General features: G+C 44.0%; 1 protein-coding gene and 1 pseudogene across 4 annotated transcripts in view; both read left to right on the forward strand.

Moving 5' to 3' along the window:
• Positions 1 to 25085, forward strand: part of DIXDC1 (DIX domain containing 1) — a 79034-nt gene that overhangs the window by 17268 nt on the left and 36681 nt on the right. For 2 of the 4 annotated variants that reach the window (XM_019975262.2, XM_019975261.2), the window contains 4 exons: positions 14607 to 14736; positions 19984 to 20109; positions 22548 to 22779; positions 23530 to 23637. In XM_019975262.2, coding sequence (XP_019830821.2) covers positions 14607 to 14736; positions 19984 to 20109; positions 22548 to 22779; positions 23530 to 23637 — 596 coding nt within the window. Of the gene's footprint in view, positions 1 to 14606; positions 14737 to 19983; positions 20110 to 22547; positions 22780 to 23529; positions 23638 to 25085 lie in introns of those variants that run through there. The other 2 variants (XM_019975264.2, XM_070803401.1) reach the window with 2 other exon arrangements.
• Positions 4772 to 5158, forward strand: LOC109568750 (NADH dehydrogenase [ubiquinone] 1 alpha subcomplex subunit 1 pseudogene; annotated as a pseudogene).

Here is a 25085-nt window from a genome sequence, read left to right on the forward strand (position 1 = left end):
CTTATTTTCAGTCACATCAACTTCTCTTCTCCTTACTCCTCTCCACTTTCTCAGTGTATAACTTTCCTTTGGTTTCTTTTCCCTGGTGTAGATTCCATGATCAGTCCGTTCACGCACACTCTCACCACCACTGTCCTCACTGCCTTTGCCCTGGTTGAGCTGCCTCTCCTCTGGCTATTTCTGGTCCTGTGCTGTGCTGTGCTTAGTCACTCAGTCGTGTCCAGCTCTTTGTGACCCCACAGACTGTAGGCTTCTCTGTCCATGGGGATTCTCCAGGCAAGAATACTGGAGTGGGTTGCCATGCCCTCCTCCAGAGGATCTTCCCAATCCAGGGATCAAACCCAGCTCTCCCACATTGCAGGTGGATTCTTTACCATCTGAACCACCAGGGAACCGCAAGAATACTGGAGTGAGTAGCCTATCCCTTCTCCAGGGGATCTTCCTGAACCAGGAATCGAATTGGAGTCTCCTGAATTGCAGGCGGATTTTTACCTGCTGAGCTACCAGGGAAGCCCCATTTCTGGTCCTGCATTAGCCTATTTCTGGCTGCTTCTACTCAGGGTCTAGGCCTGCTAAGCACTTCCAGAGGAAATCACATAACCTAGTGGATTGACTCAATTACAGAATTATGATTTCCAGCACCAGCTGAGTCCTTGGTGTGGCCAGCAAACCTTTAGCTCTTTTCAGCTTTGCACAGGGTCCCTTTACTGAAGCCGCCTTCGCTCTCCCTGTCCCTTTCACTCTCAACAGACAGACCTGCCCACTTCATCATGGGTAGAGGGGCAGTGGGATCTGAGCTCCTTCAACAGCCGTCTTCTTCACCTCCTTGCTTCCCCACAGAGGTCCCTACTCCTGCCTCTCGTCATCAGAGCAGGAAGAGGCCTCTTCCCCTCCTCTGAAACCTCACCACGTCATTCCTGCCGTCCCTCTGTATCTGTTTCTCCTTCACCAATCCCCCATCTCAGCCTGCAAGTGTCCTCTCATCCTGAAATCCCCTCATTCCTTCCCACCATCCTCTCCAATGAATACCCTCTCTCCCCCGCTCGCTGTCTCTGTTTTCCTGCTCCCTGATGTTTTCTCCCTGCCATCTGACTTTTCACCCCACCCCGCCCTGGCTCTGATGTCAGTTCTCAGAAAGGTCACCAAAGCCTCTTAAATGTTAAATGAAGTGGGCTTTCCAGTCCTCAGTCTGACTTTGTACCGCATTTGACCTTCTTGTCAATGTCCTGACATTCTCTGGTCTTGGATTCCCACATGACAGTTTCTCCTGATTCTTCTCCTCTCCCTCTGATTGCGTGTTTGAAAAAAAATTTTTTTTTTTTTTTGCTGAATCTCAGTTCCTCCACCAGGGATAGAACCTGCGTCACAGCAGTGAAAGCCTGGAATTCTAACCACCAGGCCACCAGGGAACTCCCCCAAATAATTTTTTTGCTGCTCACTTCACTTGTCCCTTTGATGTTGATGTACCCCAGCCTCTGCACTGAGTATTCCTTCCTTTTCTCTCATTGTGTGCTTTTCTTTCCTTTCCTTTTTAATGTTTATTTATTTATTGGGCCGCACCGGGTCTTAGTTGTGGCACTCGAGATCTTTGATCCTTGTTGCGGCATGTGGAATCTTTAGTTGCGGGCGTGTGAACTCATAGTTGTGGCATGTGGGATGTACTTCCCTCTCTGACCACAGATGAAACCCAGGCCCTCTGCGTTGGGAGTGCAGAGTCAGTGGACCACCGGGGAAGTCCCTGTATGCTTGCTTTGCTATGATAGAAATAATACATTCTTTAGAGTAAGATGGAGCGGGTTCAGATTCCATGTTCACCTCTCACCAGTGCTTTTATCTAGAGCAAGTTTTCCTATATGGGGCCGATAATATCAACTTTATTGACTGGATATGAGGATTAAAGGAGGTGGTGCACATCGAGGGCCTCATTCAGCGGCCGACAGGGACAAGCACTCTGCATTTTCATCGTCTTCTCTCCCTTCGGTATCCTCCCCCCACTCCCTACTCCCTTTGCTGCTGAATAACTTCTTGTAGTTCGACTTACTTTGGGGAGTGCTGTAAAGCCCAGGATGTGAAGTCAGCATGGGGTTGAGATCCTTGTCCTTACCTGTCCTGTGACTCTGGGCTCATTGCTGCTCTGAACCTTGGTTTGCACATCTGTAATTTGGTGATAGTAGTTCCACATCTCTGATCAGTGTTGGAGGGGGGAGTAAATATTTGTATATTTGACCCTTGAACAACATGGGGGTTAGGGGTGCCACCCCCATGCATCGTGGAAAACTGTGTAACCTAGAGTCAGGCTTTTGCACCCACGGTTCCTTCACAAGTGCATCAGCTGACCGTGGATCATATAGTACCACAGCGTTTACTACTGAAAAAATCTGTGTAAGTGGATCCATGTAATTCAAACCTGTGTTGTTCAAGGGTCAACTGTACACATACACACGCACTATATATATATGAAAAGACGTGGTTCAGTGCCCAGCACAGCACCTGGCACGCAGTAAGCTCTGAGCAGATGGTGTTGTTATCCCAGAGCGGTCCCTGCTCTCTCATACACAGATACTCTCAAGCATCTCACTCCCACCCCACACCCATCTCTTGTGCCCTGGACCTGGATTTTGCCAATTGGCGGCAGAACATCTCTACTCTGATGTTTTGCAGATGGCTCAGGCTCTTGTTCAAAACCAAACTGTTTGCTTCGCCCCGCTTCCCGTGCCCCGCCCCCCAATACTTGCTCTTCACATGCTCTCATCTCGGTTAAAGCATCACCATCCATTCAGGTGCGACTTTTTTGGACTGTCTCTCTCATTGTTACTGCCTGCCTCTTGGCAGTCATCTCTCTGACTTATTTCTGCAGTTTATCCTTTTCTCACTGTACTGCTTCAGTTTAGGCTGTCATATTCTAGTGCGTCCAGAGTGACCTTTCTAAGATACAAGTCTCACAGTTTCACTTTCCTGTTGCAAGGCTCCATGCTTTCCTGTTAAAACTCTTTAAGACTTAAATCTAAGTTCTGGTAGGTCTTGTGCTGACCTATTTCTTAATCATCGCCACCTGCCACTCACAGCTCGGCCCATACACAAATTTGTTAACTGGCCATTCCTCCAAGATACCATATACCTTCAGGCTCTTCCTTTCTTTTTTCTAAAATCACCTCTCCCTGGGATGTCCTTCTATTCCCCACCTGGCAAATATCCTTAAAGAATAGACAGATGTCTTCTTCCCTCTTGACCCTCCCGTGATGTCCTCATCCTTTCACCCTGTTACTCCTTTTGTGCATAGATAGGATTTTAAAAAACATTGCTCCATTGTTGCAGTGATCACTTTGTATCAGAGTTATTTATATGCCTGTAAACAGTGGGCCTGGCACAATGCCTGGCAATGTTGGTTGAATTTGAATAAATGAATACATGAAATGACAAGGTCTGGAAGTATCTTGTGAGATGGGATCTAATAAGTTGAAATTTGTTAAATATGCATCAAGAAGGCCAGTTATACAAGAATGAAAATGGAAGAGATTGGCCTCACCGCAGAATATGTTAAAAATTTGGGGAGGGGAGTTGGTTGATAATATTGTGTGAGTCAACAGTGTGAGGTGGTAACAAAAAAAGAAGAAGAAGAGGAAGAATGGGAAGAGAGGGAAAAAGAGTATGAAATGTCTTGGATGAGAAAGTTGACTGTCTGATTTTATAGCCAGGGTATTGTGTTTGGTTCTAAGTATTACGGTTTTAGAGGGATTTAGGCCAGAATAGCAATAATTCTTGAAACCATTTTGTTTTTAAGATTTTGGGGAAAAAATTATAAAAATAGACAAACTGGTAGCTAACATGATGAAAAAGGAGGAAGCACAAATATACAAAATAAAAAAATGACAGTGGAGAAATAACCGTTGAAACAAACAAAACTGTAAGAGTCTTTGCATGTCTGTGCAAATAAACTTTAAAACCTTGATGAGATTAATAATTTCTAAGGGAAATTCTGATTACTAAAATTGACAGAGACAGGATATTTAAACAGACCAATTTCTGTGAAAGAAATAGAGAACTTTAATAAGGAACTATTCCTCAAAAAAAGTACCAGCCTAGATTATTTCACAGGGGAATTCTACCAAACCTCTACTTATCAGATAGCCCCAGTGCTCTACAGATGATGTCAGAGAATGAAACAAAGGAGAAACTTGCTCCTTCTTTTTAAAAATATATCTACCTGGTAGTGCAAAAAAGGAAACTACAGACAAATATTACTTATGAATACCTGTGAAAAGAAGACCCCAGTGGCTCAGTGGGTAAAGAATCTACTTTCAGTGCAGGAGACAGAGGAGACATGGATTTGACTCCTGGGTAGGGAAGAGTCCTTGGAGGAGGGAATGGCTACCCACTCCAGTATTCTTGCCTGGAAAATCCCATGGACAGAGGAACTACAGTTCATGGTGCCCTTAAAGGGTTGGATATGACTAAACAACTGAGCAACCATGAAAAAGTACAACAAATGTAGTACTAATATAGCTCTAATATATATTGTATTAGTGAACAAAGTTCAACATCACATTAAAGTGTAATTCATTATGATCAAGTAGGGTTAACCACAGGAATGCAAGGTAGGTTCATTATTAAGAAATCCATGTATTCCATAATAATGAAATATTATCAGGAAAAATAATCAGAATTGTCTCCATAAATTATGACAAAACTTTCATCAAAATTCAACATCTGTTCATTATAAAATCACTGAAGAAAATAAGACTTGCTTGGAAACAGAGCGGTGATGGTGTAATTCGAGATTCTCCCTGGGATTGTCCTCATGGCCACATACTTCATTCCAGAAATGGCCGCTGCACACATCCGTGGATTCACTAATGGGAACAAGGGGAAAAGGGTTGCCCATTATTCACATTGGTGAAATTTGATGGAAAGAGATAGGTGCATCTCTGGAGTTGATCATCATTATGTGTTGAAGGGTTTGGAGAACATTGATTAAGAGAGCATTTTCTTGATTGATGAGAAATAGCTAGGTTATGCTCGTCTACCCCTGTTAGAAGGTTATGCAGTGTATTGTGTAGCATGCAGTATATTTTGTAGTGTGTGATAAAAATAAAAGAAAAAAAAAGAAAATAATACTCGATGAATTCTTTCTTAACATGATAAAAATTTACATACTTTATTCCAGAAACCATTCACTTTCCAAACTGGGAAACACTTCAAGTATTTTCTCTGAGTCCAGAAACAAGGGAAGAATGCCCAATATCTCCACTACTAGTCAACGTTGTACCAGAGGTATATAGAAATTGATTAGAGGCGTAAAGCTTAGTAAAGACTATTTCTTTTTGTAGATGATGTGGTAATAATCCTGGAAATTATTGAGAATTGTTGATAAAACTCAATGAAACTCAATAAAAGATAAGATAACAGAATATAAAATGAACCTACTGAAATTAACAGCTTTCACATACACAGAGTAACCAATTAGAGAAAGTGATGGTAGAGAAAACCTCATTTAATCTCAATTAAGAAGAATTCAATACTTAGAAATGAACTTAACAGGAAATGTGTATAACTTACAGGAGAAAAACTTTAAAACTCTCCGGAAAGACTCATTTGAACAAATGAAAGACATTCCTTATTCTTGAGTAGGATGGTTCAACAACATATAAATGATGGTTCTCTCTATATCAATTTATAAATTTAATATAATCCCAATAAAAGTTCTAACAGGCTTTTTTTTGAAAGTTAGATAAGTATATACTGAAGTTTGTATGGAGAAATAAATTTGTAAGACTATTCAAGAAAATATTAAAAAGAGAAAAATTTCAGGGCAGTGGGGGCGGTGGGGGGGACCAGCTGTACCAGATCTTAAATTATACTATATAACCTCTACAAATAAAACATTTTGGTACTGGTCCATGAATGAGCAAATATACAAGTGATACAGACTGTGCAGTCCAGGAGGAGACCCAGGAACTATGGAAATTTAGCGTATGATAAAGGCAACATTGAGAGCAGGAGGAGAAGGGGACGACACAAGATGAGATGGCTGGATGGCGTCACCGACTCGATGGACATGGGTTTGGGTGGACTCCGGGAGTTGGTTATGGACAGGGAGGCCTGGCATGCTGCGGTTCATGGGGTTGCAAAGAGTTGGACACGACTGAGCGACTGAACTGAACTGAAAGGCAGCATCTCAAATCCCTGGGGTAAAGATTGACTTTAGTAAATGGTGCTGGAACAACTGGGTAGCCATTTTTTAAAAAGTTAAGTTGGATCTATATCTCACATTATACAGAAGAATAAATTCTAGATGGAACAGGGATATAAATGTAAGCAATTTTGAAACCATATGAGAACTAGAGAAAAAGCAGAAGCGAATTCTTTCACGTTAGTGTAGGGAAAGCCTTTCTAGCCATCACCCAAAATTCAGAGGAATGAAATATCAGTAATTTGATTATATAAAAATAAAATTCTTTTCATAGCCAGAAAACCACCATAAACTAAGTCAAAAGATGACTGATAGGGACTTCCCTGGTGCTCCAGGGCTAAGACTGCACACTCCTAATGCAGGAGGCCTGGGTTCGATGTCTGGTCAGGATCTAGATCCCACATACTGCAACTAAAAGCTCCTGCGTGCCTCAACTAAAGACCCATGTGCTGCAACTGAGACCCAGCACAGCCCAAGAAATGTGTGTGTGTGCTCAGTCACTCAATCGTGTCCGACGCTGCAACCTGTGGACTGTAGCCCACCAGGCTCCTCTATCCATGGGATTCTCCAGGCAAGAATATTAGAGTGGGTTGCCTTTCCCCCGACCCAGGGATCAAACCTGAGTCTCCTGCATTGGCAGGTGGATTCTTTACCGCTGCACCACCCGGGAGGCAGCCAAATACATAAATATAAATATCCCGAAAGGGAGATCACCAACGAACTGGGAAATTTCTGCAACATGTATCAAAGACAAAAGGGTAACATCTCTAATAAATAAGAGCTCTTAAATGAAGGTACAAAAGATAGAAAAATGGGAGAGATGTGAACAGGTAATTCATGTACATATACAAAATATATAAAGATAAGGATGAATTTAAATTGAATTCTTAAACCTACCAAAAGAGGCTCAAATTCATAACTAAAATATAAACAGCACTAAGATACAATTTGTCACCTATCATATTAGCAAAAATTTAAAAGTGTGACAACATATTCTATTGGCAAGACTGTGGGAAAATGCACTCTCATGCATTGCTGATGGGAATGCAAATAGATACAATGCTTTTGGTGGGGAATTTGGCAATATCTAATGAAGTTATCGGGAAATAGACGGGGAAACAGTGTCAGACTTTATTTTTTTGGGCTCCAAAATCACTGCAGATGGTGACTGCAGCCATGAAATGAAAAGACGCTTACTCCTTGGAAGGAAAGTTATGACCAACCTAGATAGCATATCCAAAAGCAGAGACATTACTTTGCCATCAAAGGTCCATCTAGTCAAGGCTATGGTTTTTCCTGTGGTCATGTATGGATGTGCGAGTTGGACTGTGAAGAAGGCTGAGCGCCGAAGAATTGATGCTTTTGAACTGTGGTGTTGGAGAAGACTCTTGAAGGAGTCCCTTGGACTGCAAGGAGATCCAACCAGTCCATTCTGAAGGAGATCAGCCCTGGGATTTCTTTGGAAGGAATGATGCTAAAGCTGAAACTGCAGTACTTTGGCCACCTCATGCGAAGAGTTGACTCATTGGAAAAGACTCTGATGCTGGGAGGGACTGGGGGCAGGAGGAGAAGGGGACGACAGAGGATGAGATGGCTGGATGGCATCACTGACTCGATGGACGTGAGTCTGAGTGAACTCCGGGAGTTGGTGATGGACAGGGAGGCCTGGCGTGCTGCGATTCATGGGGTCGCAAAGAGCTGGACACGACTGAGCGACTGAACTGAATGAAGTTATCTACTTAATGTATCTATATTCACTTAGCTATCTTCTTTGAATCTACCCTGAAGATAGACCTCAATCAACATGAAAATACATATGCATAATGTTATTCATTGCTGCACTGTTTTTAACTGCAAAATATTGAAAAAAAACCTCTGAATTCCCATATAGAAGACTGACTAAATTATGATATATCTACATAATGGAGTACCATGTAGCTGTAAAATAAGGAAGATTTCTAGACCAATTTGGAGTGATTTCCAGAATATATTAAGCAAATATTAACTGAAGCGAAGTGAAAAATGCAGGTGTAAAAAGAATGTGTGTATGTTAGTTGCGTCTGACTCTTTGCGACCCCATGGACTGTAGCTCACCAGGCTCCTCTGTCCATGGAATTCTCCAGGCAAGAATACTGGAGTGGGTTGCCATGCCCTCCTCCAGGGGATCTTCCAAACCCAATCTTGAACCTGGGTCTCTGTATTGCAGGCAGATACTTTACCATCTGAGCCACCAGGGAATATCAGTGCTTAATGCTATTTTGGGGACTTCCCTGGTACCCAGTGGCTAAGACTGCAAGCTCCCAATGTAGGGGACCTGGGTTTGATCCCTGGTCAGGGAACTAAGGCAATGGCACCCCACTCCAGTACTCTTGCCTGGAAAATCCCATGGACGGAGGAGCCTGCAACGCTGCAGTCCATGGGGTCGCAAAGAGTTGGACACGATTGAGCGACTTCACTTTGACTTTTCACTTTCATGCATTGGAGAAGGAAATGGCAACCCACTCCAGTGTTCTTGCCTGGAGAATCCCAGGGACGGGGGAGCCTGGTGGGCTTCCATCTGTGGGGTTGCACAGAGTTGGACACGACTGAAGTGACTTAGCAGCAGCAGCAGCAGCAGCAGCAGCAGGGAACTAGATCCCGAATGCAACGAAGTTTGAAGATCCCACATGCTGCAACAAAGACCTAGCAGGGCCCAGTAAATAAGTAAAATTTTTAAAAAAAATTACTAGCTATTTTTCACATAAGAAGAAAAGGGAAATAAAATATACATATATCTTTTTTTCCAGGTAACGTAGAACGAATCAGATCGGTTATCTATAGGAGTGGATAGAAATAAGGTGGAAAGACTAGAGAAAAGGGAATGGAGTAGAGAGAAAGATGGAGATATGACACTTCTGAATGTATGTTTTTCTATAGCTCTGACTTTTGGAATCATGTTAATCTTTCTCCTGCCCCCAAATTAATTAAAATCTACCAAAATGTTAGGACAACCCAAAATGGTCTACCAATTGTAATAAATGTACTTAACTGTATTACAAATTAATAACAACCACACTGAAGGCAGAGGAAAGAAAAGAATTAACCTAAGTCACTTTGGAATCAGTATTTTGAGTGTACACTGTAAGGCTAAAGACAAAAAGGACTATATACTTGTATATCAATTTCTGCCTAGTAAATTTATTTTTATGACTTGGCATAGCCCAATAGATAAACAAATATTTTTTAAAATGACTATACTAATCCATACAAGGTACAGGTTAGCAAGTCAAATTCTGATGTGTTTTCTAGGACTGAGGAAATATTAGTAAATATATTGTGGATAGAGTCAGGTTTCTCACTGTGGGGAAAAAGGAGTTACAAATAAGGAAAAGGAAGAAGAGAGGTGAACCCTGTGGTACTGGGCTAGAGGCAGGATCCAGATAATTCATGGTCTATTTCTCCATCTGTCTGTCAAGATAAGTAGATGGAAGTATGTGTCTAGGTGTGATACATACCTGTATTTCCTATTCGACTCCTGAGAGGGCCCAGAGTGTTCCCCCAGTAGGATGAGTATACCTCGTGCCCAAATTTTGATTTCTGAAAACTACTCTCCAGCAAGAGGAGCCAAAAGTGATTTCTTTTGACAAATAGCTGATGACAGAGCTGGAGAAGAGAAAATACAAGATGAAGGGATCTTGTAAAAATACAGGTTCTAATTCATTAGAACTGGAGCAGAGTTTGAGATTCTGCATTTCCATCCTATTTTGCATATTCTATTCTACTGCATTTGAAGTGTGTGGATTCACAGTGATGCGTGAGCGTCTGCTTTTCTGAGAGGCCCCTGGTGATGGTGCTGCTCATCTGCTGAGCCTTCTTTGATTAGCAGATAGCTCCCTAGTGTAGGTTATTACACAGGAGACTCAAAGCACTGGCTGCGCAGGGAGAAGTGGTTTAGGCTAAGGTAACCTCCATTCTGAGAGTTTTGGTGAGGTTGTTTAAACCTCAGGGATGCATTTATTTAGATGACAGTGTGGTAGAGTGGAAAGAGCACTGGTTTGGGAAACAGAGTGAATTTCATATTCGTAGTTTAGAGTCTGGGTGGCCTTGAACATTATTTCACCATTTTGGAGTCTTGGTTTACAGTTAGCAAAATAGATAAAGTAAAAATTTCCCTAGCAGATTAGCATTAGAGAAATTGTGTCTAAAGGACCTAGCATAGCTCTAGACACAGAGTAGGTGTTCAGAAAAGTGGTGACAATTATCACTTATGCAATAGAATCAGAGAAGGCAATGGCACCCCATTCCAGTACTCTTGCCTGGAAAATCCCATGGATGGAGGAGCCTGGTAGGCTGCAGTCCATGGGGTCGCTAAGAGTCTGATACGACTGAGCGACTTCCCTTTCACTTTTCACTTTCATGCATTGGAGAAGGAAATGGCAACCCACTCCAGTGTTCTTGCCTGGAGAATCCCAGGGACTGGGGAGCCTGGTGGGCTTCCGTCTATGGGGTCGCACAGAGTCAGACATGACTGAAGTGACTTAGCAGCAGCAGCATGCAATAGAATCCTCTTTACTGGAAGCCGAGAACTGTGATTAATGTGTGTGAGAAGTTCTGTGAGGAACCCCAAAGCAGTTTTGCACCAGAGACAACTTACTTCTATTCATTGGCCAAAAGAAGGCTATGATTACTTAAGTAAAATTATCTTGGCCTGATGAAAAATACTTGTTCTTGTCTTCCCCTGCATAATTAACTTTTAGAATCATCATAAGTCTTGGCCTGATGAAATTTGACACATTATTCACTGATTCAAACAGAGATTTGTTGAGCGCCTGTTACTCTGAGTCCAACAATCCTGAATTCCTGTAACGTCCTGCCTGGAGCATCTAGTTGAGACCTGAGCCCCTTTGAGCTCACTGTCCTCTTTGCCTCCTTTCCTCAGGAAAGCCCCCTGAGCATGGGCTTCAGACTGAGCTAACACTCCTAGCACCTTGCACACCCCCGTCCTAGCGCTTGTCTCACCAACCTGCAAGCTGCTCCTCCTTCTCCTCTCTTCTTGATTTTTTTTTTCCTGCAAACTTCTTCAAGGCATAAAGCTCTTTGTAGCCCTGTCACAGAACACTTGCTGCACCCACCTTGTAGTTGAACTGATTGCCTGGCACAGGACGTCCTCAAGGAGATCAGTGTCTGAGGTGTGTGGGAGGGTCAGGGAAGGCTGCCTGGAAGAGGTGGTGATGCTTGAGCTGAGGTTTCAGAAGAGATTCGAGGCAGGAGGGAGGTAGAGTGGCCAGAAGACATGGTGTGTTTGGGGCACTGCACATGGTTTGCTGCTGCTAAGTCACTTCAGTCATGTCTGACTCTGTGCAACCCCATAGACGGCAGCCCACCAGGCTCCCCAATCCCTGGGATTCTCCAGGCAAGAGCACTAGACTGGGTTGCCATTTCCTTCTCCAATGCATGAAAGTGAAAAGTGAAAGTGAAGTTGCTCAGTCGTGTCCAACTCTTAGTGACCCCATGGACTGCAGCGTACCAGGCTTCCCTGTCCATGGGATTTTCCAGGCAAGAGTACTGGAGTGGGGTGCCATTGCCTTCTCCGTACAAACATAGTTTGGACCAACCTTAAACGTGGGGTTGTGGGGGGCAAATGTGAATGGGTAAGCAAAGCTGAAGGAGAGGTAAGGACTAGCCAGGACAAACTGAAGTGCAGCTGAGGAGGCTGGGTTTTATCCTGCGGGTAATGAGAGGCCAGTGAAGGATTTTAAGCAGGAATGTGTCGGGGGAGGGTTGAGGGTGATACTCGATAGAGGGTAGGGATTTTGATGTAAGCCAGGTAATCAGACCCAGCTGTTACCCTGATGCCTTTGTGGCCCTGAGCAGAGTGGTTTGCTCTGGAGGCACCCTTTGCCTGTCCTGCTGTTTTGGCTGAAGGGTAGGAGCTCACCTGGACAGGAATCTGGCCCTTGTGAAAGCAGAAGGCACAGCTGCCTGCAGAGTGAGTGTATAGCAGGAGGCCCTTGGACCGCCTTTACTGGGTTTGCTAATCAGGTCTGCCATGGCATAGGGATGGAGACTTTGGAGAAGTTACATGATTTCTCTGAATCTCATCCACAGAACAGAGATGATACCAACCCTTCAGTGCTTCTGTGAAAACTGAATTAGATGATGATAATGAAAATAATGATGACCATTTAGTAAACATCAACTCAGTGGCTGCGTTCTAGGTATATTGTTGTTGTGTTGTTTAGTTGCTAAGTTGTGTCCAACTCTTTTGTTACCCCACGGGGTGTAGCCTGCCAGCCCTCCTCTGTCCATGGGATTTCCCAGGCAAGAATACTGGTATGGGTTGCCATTTCCTACTCCAGGGAATCTTCCTGACCCAGGAATTGAACCCAGACCTCCTGCATTGGCAGGCAGATTCTTTACCACTGAGCCATCAGGGAAGCCCTCCAGATACATTAGTGAGTCATTAAAAGACATATAAAACATCAAAAGTAGTGTTTAATTCATGGTTCAGTTCAGTTCAGTTCAGTCACTCAGTCGTGTCTGACTCTTTGCAACCCCATGAATCGCAGCACGCCAGGCCTCCCTGTCCATCACCAACTCCCGGAGTTCACTCAACCTCACGTCCATTGAGTCGGTGATGCCATCCAGCTATCTCATCCTCTTTCATCCCCTTCTCCTCCTGCCCCCAATCCCTCCCAGCATCAGAGTCTTTTCCAATGAGTCAGCTCTTCGCATGAGGTGGCCAAAGTATTGGAGTTTCAGCTTTAGCATCATTCCTTCCAAAGAACACCCAGGATTGATCTCCTTTAGAATAGACTGGTTGGACCTCCTTGCAGTCCAAGGGACTCTCAAGAGTCTTCTCCAACACCACAGTTCAAAAGCATCAATTCTTTGGCACTGAGCTTTCTTCACAGTCCAACTCTCACATCCATACATGACCACTGGAAAAACCATAGCCTTGACTAGATGGACCTTTGTTGGCATCATGATAGGTACTCAATAAATACCAGATTCTTCCCCCTACCTCCTGCTAATCATTGCACTTCCTACAGTTTGTCAGTAGCTGATAGAACATTGCCTTAGTACTACCTTCCAAAAGACTTTATTTATTCCCACAAATTGACGTAGAGAAAATACTGAAGATTTAATTTAAGCTCAGGAAGCAGCCAGTGAGTAATTTCTGATATTATTTCATCAAGGAAGTACTTGGAGCTTTAGAAATCAACTATACTTTAACCAAATTATAATTTGATACTGTTAGCCCTTTAATTTAATTTTCAGGTTCAGAGTCTTGGGTTTCTACAGACATCAGCCAGAACTGCAGCCTGTACTATGACCTTGCTCTTGTGCTATTTTGATACTTAGTGCCCAAATAATCAGGATGAACACCTGAATATACAAGCCCTGTTTAAAATGGAATATGAAAGGTTATCTAAGTGTTGCCATGAGTTCTGTGTCCTGTCTGAATCTGACAGGTTTCTGATGGTACTGGACCATAAGCGTTGTCAGCAAAAAAAAAAAAAAAAAAAAATGAAGGCTCCCCCGACCCCGACCCCAGTCTTCAGGAACTCTGCTCATCCTAGCCTTTCTTTTCTTTCTTTGTGCAGGTTTCAGGTAACCAGATCCTCTTTGACAACATAAAGCCTGGATTAAAGCTAACTCTGTAGCAATCCCAGGATTATGGGCTCAGGAGGATAAATCCCGGGTTGGTTTCAGTTAAATCTCTTTGTGAAGAAAGCAGCTGTGAGAGGCAGTTCTGAGATCGGTTTAACTGTGGATTCCTAGCTCCCCAGGATCAGTTCTTAGGAATGTCACAGGCCATTGTGCACACAGGACACGAGAGATCGTTCCTGGGAAGCGCAGTGGGCTACTGGCAGCTCTCGTCACACTCGAAAACGGGCTGTGCTTCTGGCCCAGCTTTATTCCTGGTCGACAGAGCTAAATCAAGGAAAGCAGGAGTCATTGTCTCCGAAACGCTCATCTGCATACCTTGTCCACACCCACCACCCGAGTCAGAGGGTAGCTCATCCCGGAGACAAGCATAAAACCAGAGAATTTTAGAGCATACTCCATGTCTAACCATCTTTCTATCCTTAAAACTTCTCCTCCTCTCTCTGGGTATAGACTGCTCAGTTGCTCAGGTGTGCAAGTCTTTGCGACCTCATGAACTGTAGCCCGCCAGGCTCCTCTGTGCATGGAAATGTTCAGGCAAGAATTCTGGAGTGGGTTGCCATTTCCTACTCCAGGGGATCTTCCCCACCCAGGGATTGAACCCATGTTTCTTGCACCTCCTGTATTGGCAGGCGAATTCTTTATTACTGGGCCACCTGGGAAATCAGGTATAGATTGCCCAGTCTCCATTGCTGCCTTAGAGGGTGCAAGGAAGAGGATATGAGTAACATGCAACCTTTCCTTATCTCCTGCTTTCATTTTCCAGCAACAGCTGCAGGCGTACGTGGCCTGGGTGAACGCACAGCTGAAGAAGAGGCCAGCGGTGAAGCCAGTGCAGGACCTCCGACAAGATCTCCGGGATGGGGTGATCCTGGCGTATCTCATTGAGATTGTAGGTCGGTTGGCCCTGGACTCTGATGCTAGCTTAAAACAGAACATGGCCTTTTTACCCTCCATGTGCCCTTCAGAGCAGATTGTTGGTGGTGGTTTAGTCACTAAGTCGTGTCCAACTCTTGTGACCCCCATGGACTGTAGCCCGCCAGGCTCCTCTGTCCATGAGATTTCCCAGGCAAGAATACTGGAGTGGGTTGCCATTCAGCTACATTAAACTTTGGGAGTGTGATGAGGAGCACGGTCACAGCTCTCAAGAGTCTCCCAATCTAGTTGGAAAGACTGGAGAGCGAAGTCACTTCCAGTAATGTACTTAGTACTGTGATGGGGCAAGCACAGATAAGAGCAGAGGGTGGGCACGCAACCCACTGTTAGGGATTGTAGGATGGCTTGCCAGAAGATCTGATGTCTACACTGAGGCTGGAAAGGGAAGTGGCAGCCAGGCAAAAAGAAGGTGTGTTACCAACAAAAGGACCCGACTAAGATAAGAAGACCTTGTTTTCTTGAAGCCCCAGAATTGTTGCCTGTCATTCCTATTGAAAGTGAAAGTGAAAGTGAAGTCACTCAATTGTGTCCGACTCTTTGTGACCCCGTGGACTGTAGCCCACCAGGCTCCTCAGTCCATGGGATTCTTCAGTCAAGAATACTGGATTGGGTTGCCATTTCCTTCTCCAGAGGATCTTCCCAACCCAGGGATCGAACCCAGGTCTCCCACATTGCAGGCAGACGCTTTAACCTCTGAGCAATCAGGGAGGTATCATAACCTTATTTCCACAGCATTTGTCCACATCTCTTATTATTTATCTCACCAAATGATGGTTGTTTATTATCTACCTCTCCAGTATAGATTGAGCTCTTTAAGAGCAGGTACAGTATAATTTTTTTCCCCCTGTTTCCACAGTCCTTAACCAAGTGCCAGACACATAACAGGTACTCAAACATTCATTGACATATTTGAGGGATGTGGGTTTGAGTGATATGTAAGAAGGCAGGCTTGCATCAGGCAGCCTGTCCAGAAACACCTCATTCAGACAGCTCATATATTCATTATTCACTTATAGTGATAATAACCATGATAATAGTAATAGCAGCTACTGTGTATTGAACACTGTCTCATTTAATTTCACTTTATCATCAACGTTTGAGAAACATAATATTACCCCCATTTCCAGGAGCACTTTATATATATATACACACATATATGTGTGTGTACATATATATCAAGCATTGCTAAACACGCTACTTTGATTGATTTATGATAATGGATAGCATTTAAGTATTTTACTTATTTTTTGAGATTTAGAAAGGGAATCTTTCTAAATTCCTTCTCCAGGGAATCTTCCCTACCCAGAACCCAGGTCTCCTGCACTGCAGGCAGATTCTTTACTGTCTGAGCCACCAAGGAAGCCCTTAAGCACCTTTGCAAGGTCACATAAGAATAGGGGTAAAGCAGAGGTACAAACCTGGATTTACTTTAATTCCAAAGCTAATTTTCAACTTTTAATTTTTCACACATTTGAACAGATTATCCTGGAAATATAATCAGTTAGAAAATCCAGACAGCACAAGAAGATAGAAAATCAAAAGCCATTTCCTCCATCTGTCCCCTTGCCAGTAATTTGTTCTTTCTGGAGGCAGCCAGTGTTAGCAGTTTCTGGCTATTCTTTCCAGAGATATTTAATGGTGCATATACAGGCAATACCTACTCCAGTGTTCTTGCCTGGAGAATCCCAGGAAAGGCGGAGCCTGGTGGACTGCTGTCTATGGGGTCACACAGAGTCGGACATGACTGAAGCGACTTAGCAGCAGCAGCAGCATACAGGCTATATGAATGTGTATTCTTGTTTTTCAAAACCCAGGTTCTTAAATGCTGCATTCTGTTGCAACTTGGCTATAGAGAAAATCTCTCTGAATTCACTACTTGAGATTGCGTTCTTTCTTGAGCTGGCCCTCACTGAGCTTTTGACCCTACTACTATGCCCCTGAAACTGTTCTCCTTGAGGTCACAACTCTGCTCTGTCAAATCCCGTGGCCAGGGCTCAGTCCTCATTTTATTCAACTTAGCAGAACTTGACACGGTGGATCACTCCCTCCTCCTCCAAACATCTTCCCTCGGTCTCCAGGATCCTGTGGGCTTGAAGTTTTCCTCCTTCCTCACTGGCCTTTCCTGTTTGCTGTGCTGGCTTTCTCCTCCGTGTGTGTGTGTGTGTGTGTGTGTGTGTGTGTGTGTGCGTGTGTGTGCGTGCACGCGTGCTTAGTCGTGTCTCTTTGTGATCCCATCGACTGTAGCCCGCCAGTCTCCTCTGTCCATGGAATTTTCCAGGCAAGAATACTGAAATGGGTAGCCACTTGCTACTCTAGAGGATCTTCCCAACCCAGGGATCGAACCCGTGTCTCTTCCGTCTTCTGCAATGGCAGGTGAATTCTTTACCAACTGTACCACCTGGGAAGCCCTCCTGACCTCTAAATGTTGGAAGTTCTCCTTAGAGGTTCAAACCTTAGTTCTTTTGTATATTCTCTATCCCTAAGTGGTCTCTTCCCAAGTTTGACTCTTTAGCCCTAAGCTTTTCCTTGAGTTCTAGATGTGAATATCAGCTGCCTATTCAACTTCTCTGCTTGGATGTCTAAAATGCAACTCTCACTTCACGTGTCCTAATCAGAACTTTTCCTTCACGCCACTGATCCCTCTGTCCTCTGAGATCCTTCATCTGACTAACACATCACAGTACCATTCCCTCAGCTGTTGAAGCAGAACACTTAGAAGTTGTCTTTAATTATTCTCTTTTTCTCATCTATCATATTCAGTCCTTCACATGTGCTGTTTGCTTTATATTAAAAATATACCTGGTATCTCTGTTTTCACCTCTCAGCTTCTTCCCAAACCATCATTCTCTCTCACTTGACTATTTTCATTTCCTTTCTAACAGATTTCCCTGTTTCCCCTTTAGAGAATCTATGTCCACATGAAGTCAACTTTTAAAAGCATTAAGCAGGTCAGGTAACTCATCTCACATGCTAGCAAAGTAATGCTCAAAATTATTCAAGCCAGGCGCCAATAGTATGTGAACTGTGAACTTTCAGATGTTCAAGCTGGATTTAGAAAAGACAGAGGAACCAGAGATCAAATTGCCAACATACGTTGGATCATATAAAAAGCAAGAGAATTCCGGAAAAACATCTACTTCTGCTTTATTGAGTATGCCAAAGCCTTTGACTGTGTAGATCACAACAAACTGTGGAAAATTCTTCAAGAGATGGGAATACCAGACCACCTTACCTGCCTCCTGGGAAATCTGTAGGTCAAGAAGCAACAGTTAGAACCAGACATGGAACAACAGACTGGTTCCAAATCGGGAAAGGAGTACGTCAAGGCTGTATATCATTGCCTGGCTCATTTAACTTATATGCAGAGTACATCATGTGAAATACTGGGCTGGATGAAGCACAAGCTGGAATCAAGATTGCCGGGAGAAATATCAATAACCTCAGATATGCCAATGACACCACCCTTATGGCAGAAAGTGAAGAGGAATTAAAGAGACTTGATGAAAGTGAAAGAGAAGAGTGAAAAGGCTGGCTTAAAACTCAACATTCAAAAAACTAAGATCATGGCATCTGGTCCCATCACTCCATGGCAAATAGATGGAGAAACAATGGAGACAGTGACAGACTTTATTTTCTTGGACTCCAAAATCACTGCAGATGATGATTGCAGCCATGAAATTAAAAGATGCTTGCTCCTTGGAAGAAAAGCTATGACCAACCTAGACAGCATATTAAAAAGCAGAGACATTACTCTGCCAACAAAGGTCTGTCTAGTTCAAGGCTATGGTTTTTCCAGTAGTCATGTATGGATGTGAGATTTGGACTATAAAGAAAGCTGAACGCTGAAGAATTGATGCCTTTGAACTGAGGTGTTGGAGAATACTCTTGAGAGTCCCTTGGACTGCAAGGAGATCAAACCAGTCAGTCGTAAAGGAAATCAGTCCTGAATATATATTGGAAGGACTGATGTTGAAGCTGAAACTCCAGTACTTTGGCCACCTGATGTGAAGAACTGACTCATTGGAAAAGACCCTGATGCTGGGAAATATTGAAGGCGGGAGGAGAAGGGGACGACAGAGGATGAGATGGTTGGATGGCATCCCTGGCTCGATGGACATGAGTTTGGGCAAGCTCTGGGAGTTGGTGATGCACAGGGAGGCCTGGCGTGCTGCAGTCCATGGGGTCACAAAGAGTCGGACACAACTGAACGATTGAGCTGAACCGAACTGAACTCCCTTACCTCCAAGCCTGCATTTTCTGCCCATTACATATAGAATAAAATTCAAGATCTTTGCTCTAGTTCCCAAAGCCCCACATGACCTGGCCTTGCTTGCCTGTCTACCTGTCTTAGAACTGGACTCCTTGCTCTCTCCACTCCAGCCATAGGGTCTTGTTGCTGTTTCTCAGATAAGCTGATCTCATTCCCACCTTGGCCTTGGTACTTAAGGTTCCTCAGCCTGGAATGCTACCTCTGCAAATCTTCTCCTCTCCGATTTTATTCAAGTCTCCCCCCAAACGTATTATCTGAAAGACCATGATTACTCGTCTTTGTTTTTCCTCATAGTACTCATCACTGGGCTTCCCAGGTGGTGCTAGTTGTAAAGAATCTGCAGGCCAGCACAGGAGACGCAAGAGACCCGGGTTCAATCCCTGGGTGGGGAAGATCCACGGGAGTAGGTAATGGTACCCCCCTCTCCAGTATTCTTGCCTGGGAAATCCCGTGGACAGAGGAGCCTGGTGGACCCCAGTCCTTGGGGTCGCCAAGCGTCGGATGTGACTAGCACAGCCCAGCACTTACCACTACTTGAAATTATGTTAAACATTTATCTGTTATCTTGGCCATCTCTCATCCCTGCAGATAGAAACTCTACGATGGAAGGACAGACAGACAATGTCTTGGTCACTGCTCTTTCTCTGGTGCCTCAAACATTACCTGGCACACAGTGGGTGCTCAGTGAATATTCGTTGAATGAATAAATGTACACAGAGTAACTTCACAGGCCCCAGGGAATTGTGAAAATTCGAAGCCCCTCCAGAATGCTTTCATTTTCCTATTTCCCATCCAGATTACAAACATGAAGGCCTAACTCCCTTACATATTTATAGATAATCTTCGTGTTTACAGCAAATATTCTCTGTGTCTGGCTACTATGAACCTGTGATAGTACTCCTCCCCATAACTTCATGTATTTTCTCTCTTCTTACAGCAGGAGAAAAGCTGAGTGGGGTACAGCTGAGTCCCAGTAACCAACAAGAGATGAAGAATAATGTGGAAAAAGTGTTACAGTTTGTAGCCTCCAAAAAGATTCGTATGCACCAGACTTCAGCTAAAGGTCAGTGCTTCCTTCTGTCCGTGGTGGCTGAGTACACTCATCTTTACCTGGGGATTGCCACCTTCAGAAGAACCATCCACAGTGTAGCTGAGGGCTCGGAGTAGACTGGAGTGGGATTAGGTTGATGACCTCACATCTTTTTCCGAATAAGGAAAGTCATCCTCTTGGGATGGAATGATTATCAAAATCCAGGTGCTTTGGAGACCGGGGTGAAGGTAGAAGCTCTTCATTTTAACTGAATGAAGTTTTGCTCGAGCGTGTGTAGGCAAATTAACAGAAAAGAAATGACAACGTTAGGATATTAATTTTAGAACATCTTGTTTAAGATATCAAACATGAAGATAGATGATATTTTTGTGTGTTCCTAGTGTTTCATGCCAGTTATTATCTCAGATCATAATAGCCTACTTTTTTCTATCCAGTTTTCCAGAAGGAAAATATTTGATAGCAGTTTTTTTTGAACATCACAGGACATCTCCAGGCAGGATCAAAAGGCTCTTTCACCTCTACACATGCACTCTCCTGGAGCCACATGGCCAGATGAAGGACAGCTCTCACTGCAGTTTGAGCCCAGGCTGCAGGGGAGAAAGGATGTAGCTGTCCTCAGAAGGCACAGGCTTTGGTCCTCTCACTCTGGTTCTGGAACTGATTATAGTCTGGTTTGTTTCAGCCTCAGTTTCTGGGCCTGATTGCCTGTGGCTCTGATGAGAATGGAGGTAGGGGGGAGCCCTCCTTTCCGTGTTGTTAGTGTTCTCTGTATTGGGCTCATTCAGGCAGGGCAGTTACTGACCATTGAGAATGTCCTATAGCAGGGATCCATCAATCCTTTTGGAAACCTTGCATATTTACAAGGCTGTGAAGCTGAAAAAAATACAGTTTTGTCTATTTTCTGACATTAACCAGACCCATCATGTTATTTTCTGTCTGCCTTTCTCTCTCTCTCTTTTTTTTTTCTAGGACAAAATTTAGAATGTCAGATATTTCTCTGATCCAGGCCCCGTGAGGAGTGGGCTTGGGGATCTGGCCCATTAAAGTCGGCTATTTTGAGGGAACAGTCGTTCAGGACATCATTGTCTTTTACCTGGAGAAGTGCAACTGCTTCCTAATTAGTCCCACTGCATCCATTTCTGTCCCCCTCCCATGTGCTCTCCACACTGCAGCCAGAATGATCTTTCTAAGAGTACAATATGCTCATGCCATTCCTCTGCACCTGAGGGCCCATAGGATAAAATCCAGGGTCCTTTCTCTGGCTTACTATGCCCTTTCTGACCTGACCTCCACTTTATCCCTCTCGTCTTTCCCCCTCTCCCCCTGAACTCTGAACTCTGGCTACGCTAAACTGCTTTCTGTTCCTCTTCCAGGGTGTGCCATAGAAATATAAAGTAAGTCACATTCATGATTTGAATGTGTCTAAATAGCCACATTATAAAAAAAAATCAGTGGAATTAATTTTAATAATATATTTTATTTAACCCATGTATCCAAAATGAGGGCTTCCCTCATTTATTTAACCCATGTATCCAAAATGGTGGCTCAATTGGTAAAAAATCCACCTGCAATGCAGGAGACCCAGGTTTGATCCCTTGGTTAGGAAGATCCCCTGGAGAAGGAAATGGCAGTCCCACTCCAGTATTCTTACCTGGAGAAGCCCCATGGACAGAGGAACCTGGCGGGCTACAGCCCATGGGGTCTCAAAGAGTTGGATACGACTGAAGTGACTTAGCACGCACGCATGCATATCCAGAATATTATCAGCTCAACATATAATCAATGTGAAAAACTATCAGTGAGATATTTTGCATTCTGTTTTTTTATACTAAATCTCACAAGATTTTTCATTCAGTTTGTGTGTGTGTGCTAAATACACTCATGGCACATTTCGGTTAAGACCACACTGCTGCCTTTTAAGTGCTCAACAGCTACATGTGGCTAGTGGCTCCCATACTGGATGGCATCTAGACCTTCATGCCTGCTGTTCCCTCTTCTTGGAATACATTTTTCCTTCTCTTTGCTCATCTGATGAACCTCTATTGGTCGGTCAAGCCTCAGTTTAGAACTCACCTTGTCTGGGAATCCTTCCCTGAGCCCTCTAAACTAGACAGATGCTTCTCCTCTGAGTTCCCAAAGAATCTTGTACTTTTCCTATTGTATGAAGGAAATGGCAACCCACTCCAGTATTCTTGCCTGGAAAATCCCATGAACAGAGGAGCCTCTCATGGGGTCACAACTAGTCGGACACAACTGAGCGACTTCACTTTATGTTATTACACTGTATTGTCATTGCTTTAAATCTTCAATATCCCTATTGAACTCAGCTTTGTGAGGACAGAGAGCTTGACTGCCTTGCTTTCCTGTTCCCTAGCAGATGCATAGGAACCGAGTTCGTTCTCAGCACTCTGCTTCCCTCTTAGGACCTCTTGGTCTGTTCTTATCTTCAGATATCGTGGAAGGCAACCTGAAGTCTATCATGAGGCTGGTCCTGGCCTTGGCAGCTCATTTCAAACCTGGCTCCGGCAGGACAGTGAGCCAAGGACGGGATGCCGGAGCCCCCCTGCAGACTCACCAGCCTCACTGTGCCACTGCTGTGGCCCAGGGAGCAGCCGCTGCTCTGGCCGATGTGTGTCATGACATGTCGCGGTCTGGGCGGGATGTCTTTCGATACCGACAGAGGTAAGGATGGAAATCTGGGGATGGGAATTCGACCTGCGCTGATATTTCTTCCCTTAAATGATAATGGTGCGATAGATAGAAATATCACCTAAACAGCCCACATTGCAGAAAAGCGGATGGAGTGGAGGTTGGAGAGGGTGCTCCAAAAGAGAAAAAAAAAAAAACAACCTTTCTTTTAGGCATGTTTATTTTGGCTTTTGGAGAAGTGCATGGCAACCCACTCCAGTATTCTTACCTGGAGGATCCCATGGACAGAGGAGCCTGGCGGACTGCAGTTCTTGGGATCATGAAGAAATTGGGCACGACTTAAGTGACTCAGCACGCACGTGCACATTTTGACTTTAGCAGAATGTAAAGGAATCATATATGTAATTCTTTTCTCTGGTGCCCAGAGTTTTAAACATATTCCTTTGGTACAGTGTGTTTTCTGCACTAGGAGGTATGTGGGACCACCATCCTGATTCACCCCTGAGTTTCTCCCTGGTGTGTATCCGGAAGGTTGGGTGTCCCAGAGAGTCATGGCTGGAGATGCTTCATGGGTTGTGTGTCAGAGAGGGAGCACGACTCTGAGGTGTTGGTGAAATTATTGGTTTCTCTACCTTCCTTGCCAGGTTTCAAATGTCTTTAAGGCAGGGGCTTTGCCTCGTCCGTCTTTTTACCCTCAGCAGTCCAGAGTGGCATCTGTCAGTAGTTAGTGGGTGGGCCCGAAGGACTGACACCCTCTCCTTTATTGGTGCCCTCCGACTTTAGGAACAACAGCATGGATGAGGAGATTGAGAATCCATGCTGGAGCGTGCGAGCCCTGGTGCAGCAGTATGAAGGACAGCAAAGGTCCCCGTCTGAGTCCAGCTGCTCCAGGTAACTGTGGCCTCAGATTTCTTCATCGCTACAGTCCTCAATTCATGGAGGTTCTCAGGGTTGGCAGCTTCAGGTACCCACGCAACAGGCAATAAGGCACCAAAGTCTCTCTTCTTCCCTCAGTTTATGTGTGGCTCACAAGGGGTAACCCTCAGCACGGCCTTGTGGTTTTGTGCTGGCAAGAGGGCAGGGTGAGATGCTTGTGAATTTCCCGCATACCAGTGCTAGGGCTTAGCTGTGTCCATGTGGGGGCATGACTGAGACCTGTCAGTGCCCAGCTGGATCTTTTTGATATTTATTTATCAGCTGCCAGTGTTTATGAGAGCCAGTTCCATTGCACTGCCTTTGTGCCTGAGAAGGTTGTATAAAGCTCATAGCAAGAGGAAATGAGCAGAGTTGCCTTAGTGCTTTAAGAATGTTTCCAGTTTTCATTTGTAGGGCTGGGAATTGTGGCAGATTAGTACACATTTGAATGGGCTAGCGATGTGACTGTAGCTGAAAGGCTGTCTATATCCCTTAGAGCCAATTGCAGAGACCAAAACAGGACACAGTGTGCTAATAAAAGCCTGATCAATGCCAAGTATGGTGGCAGAGAAAGACTATTTTCCTGGCTTACGTAAATCATGCTCCTGTAAACACATCCCCAGATGTTGTCATCTTATTTACTAATTTCATTGCAGAATCATATTTAATTTAAGCTCTTATGACGTTTTCTCTCATCAACACAGATTAGTCTGTTCCAGTTAAACCTAATTGTTCTTTGTCTGACATGTATGTATTTTCCATGTCTTTGTTTTCTTCCTCCTATTTCTTTTCTTCATAAAATTCCGTCTTAATTTGATGGGCCATTTTCTAATTTGCTTGGAAATTAAATAGAATTCTTTCCATCATTTTAATATACCGGTAACCTTGCTTGATTTTTAATTTTCACATTTAATAGATTTTTTATTTTCAAAATTCACACAACATTAAATTAACCATTAATCATTTTAAAGTGTATGATTCAGTGGTATGTAGCACCTTCATTAATACTGTGCAACCCATCACCTCTATCTGGTTCAGAGAGATTTGCATCACCCCAGAAGGGAGCCTTGTGTCCATTAAGCAGTAGATGTGCCTTTATTGAGAATCTAAACCAGTTTTTCCTTGCTTCTGCTTGGACTATCACTTGGTACAGAATCAAAAGATATTCTGTTGTACAATGAGATCTATTGCTTCCTGTATGGCTACAGGCCTTTAACTTTCCTGTGACTGATAGCGCTTGGCAGAGTTAGAGAAAAAAAAAAAAAAAGTCCGGATTTTTTTCCTGAGAGCACCTGCTTCCTTCCTGTCTGGCAGAACTCAAGACTGGGGGCAGGGTATGAGACAGTGTAAATTCGGGGCTGCTGGAAATCGGGCTGGCAGTGACCGTTTTCTAGGAGAGCGTTCAGAGAACAGATGGCTTTCCT

This window comes from Bos indicus, chromosome 15 (assembly GCF_029378745.1).
Source record: "Bos indicus isolate NIAB-ARS_2022 breed Sahiwal x Tharparkar chromosome 15, NIAB-ARS_B.indTharparkar_mat_pri_1.0, whole genome shotgun sequence".
Taxonomy (NCBI): domain Eukaryota; kingdom Metazoa; phylum Chordata; class Mammalia; order Artiodactyla; family Bovidae; genus Bos; species Bos indicus.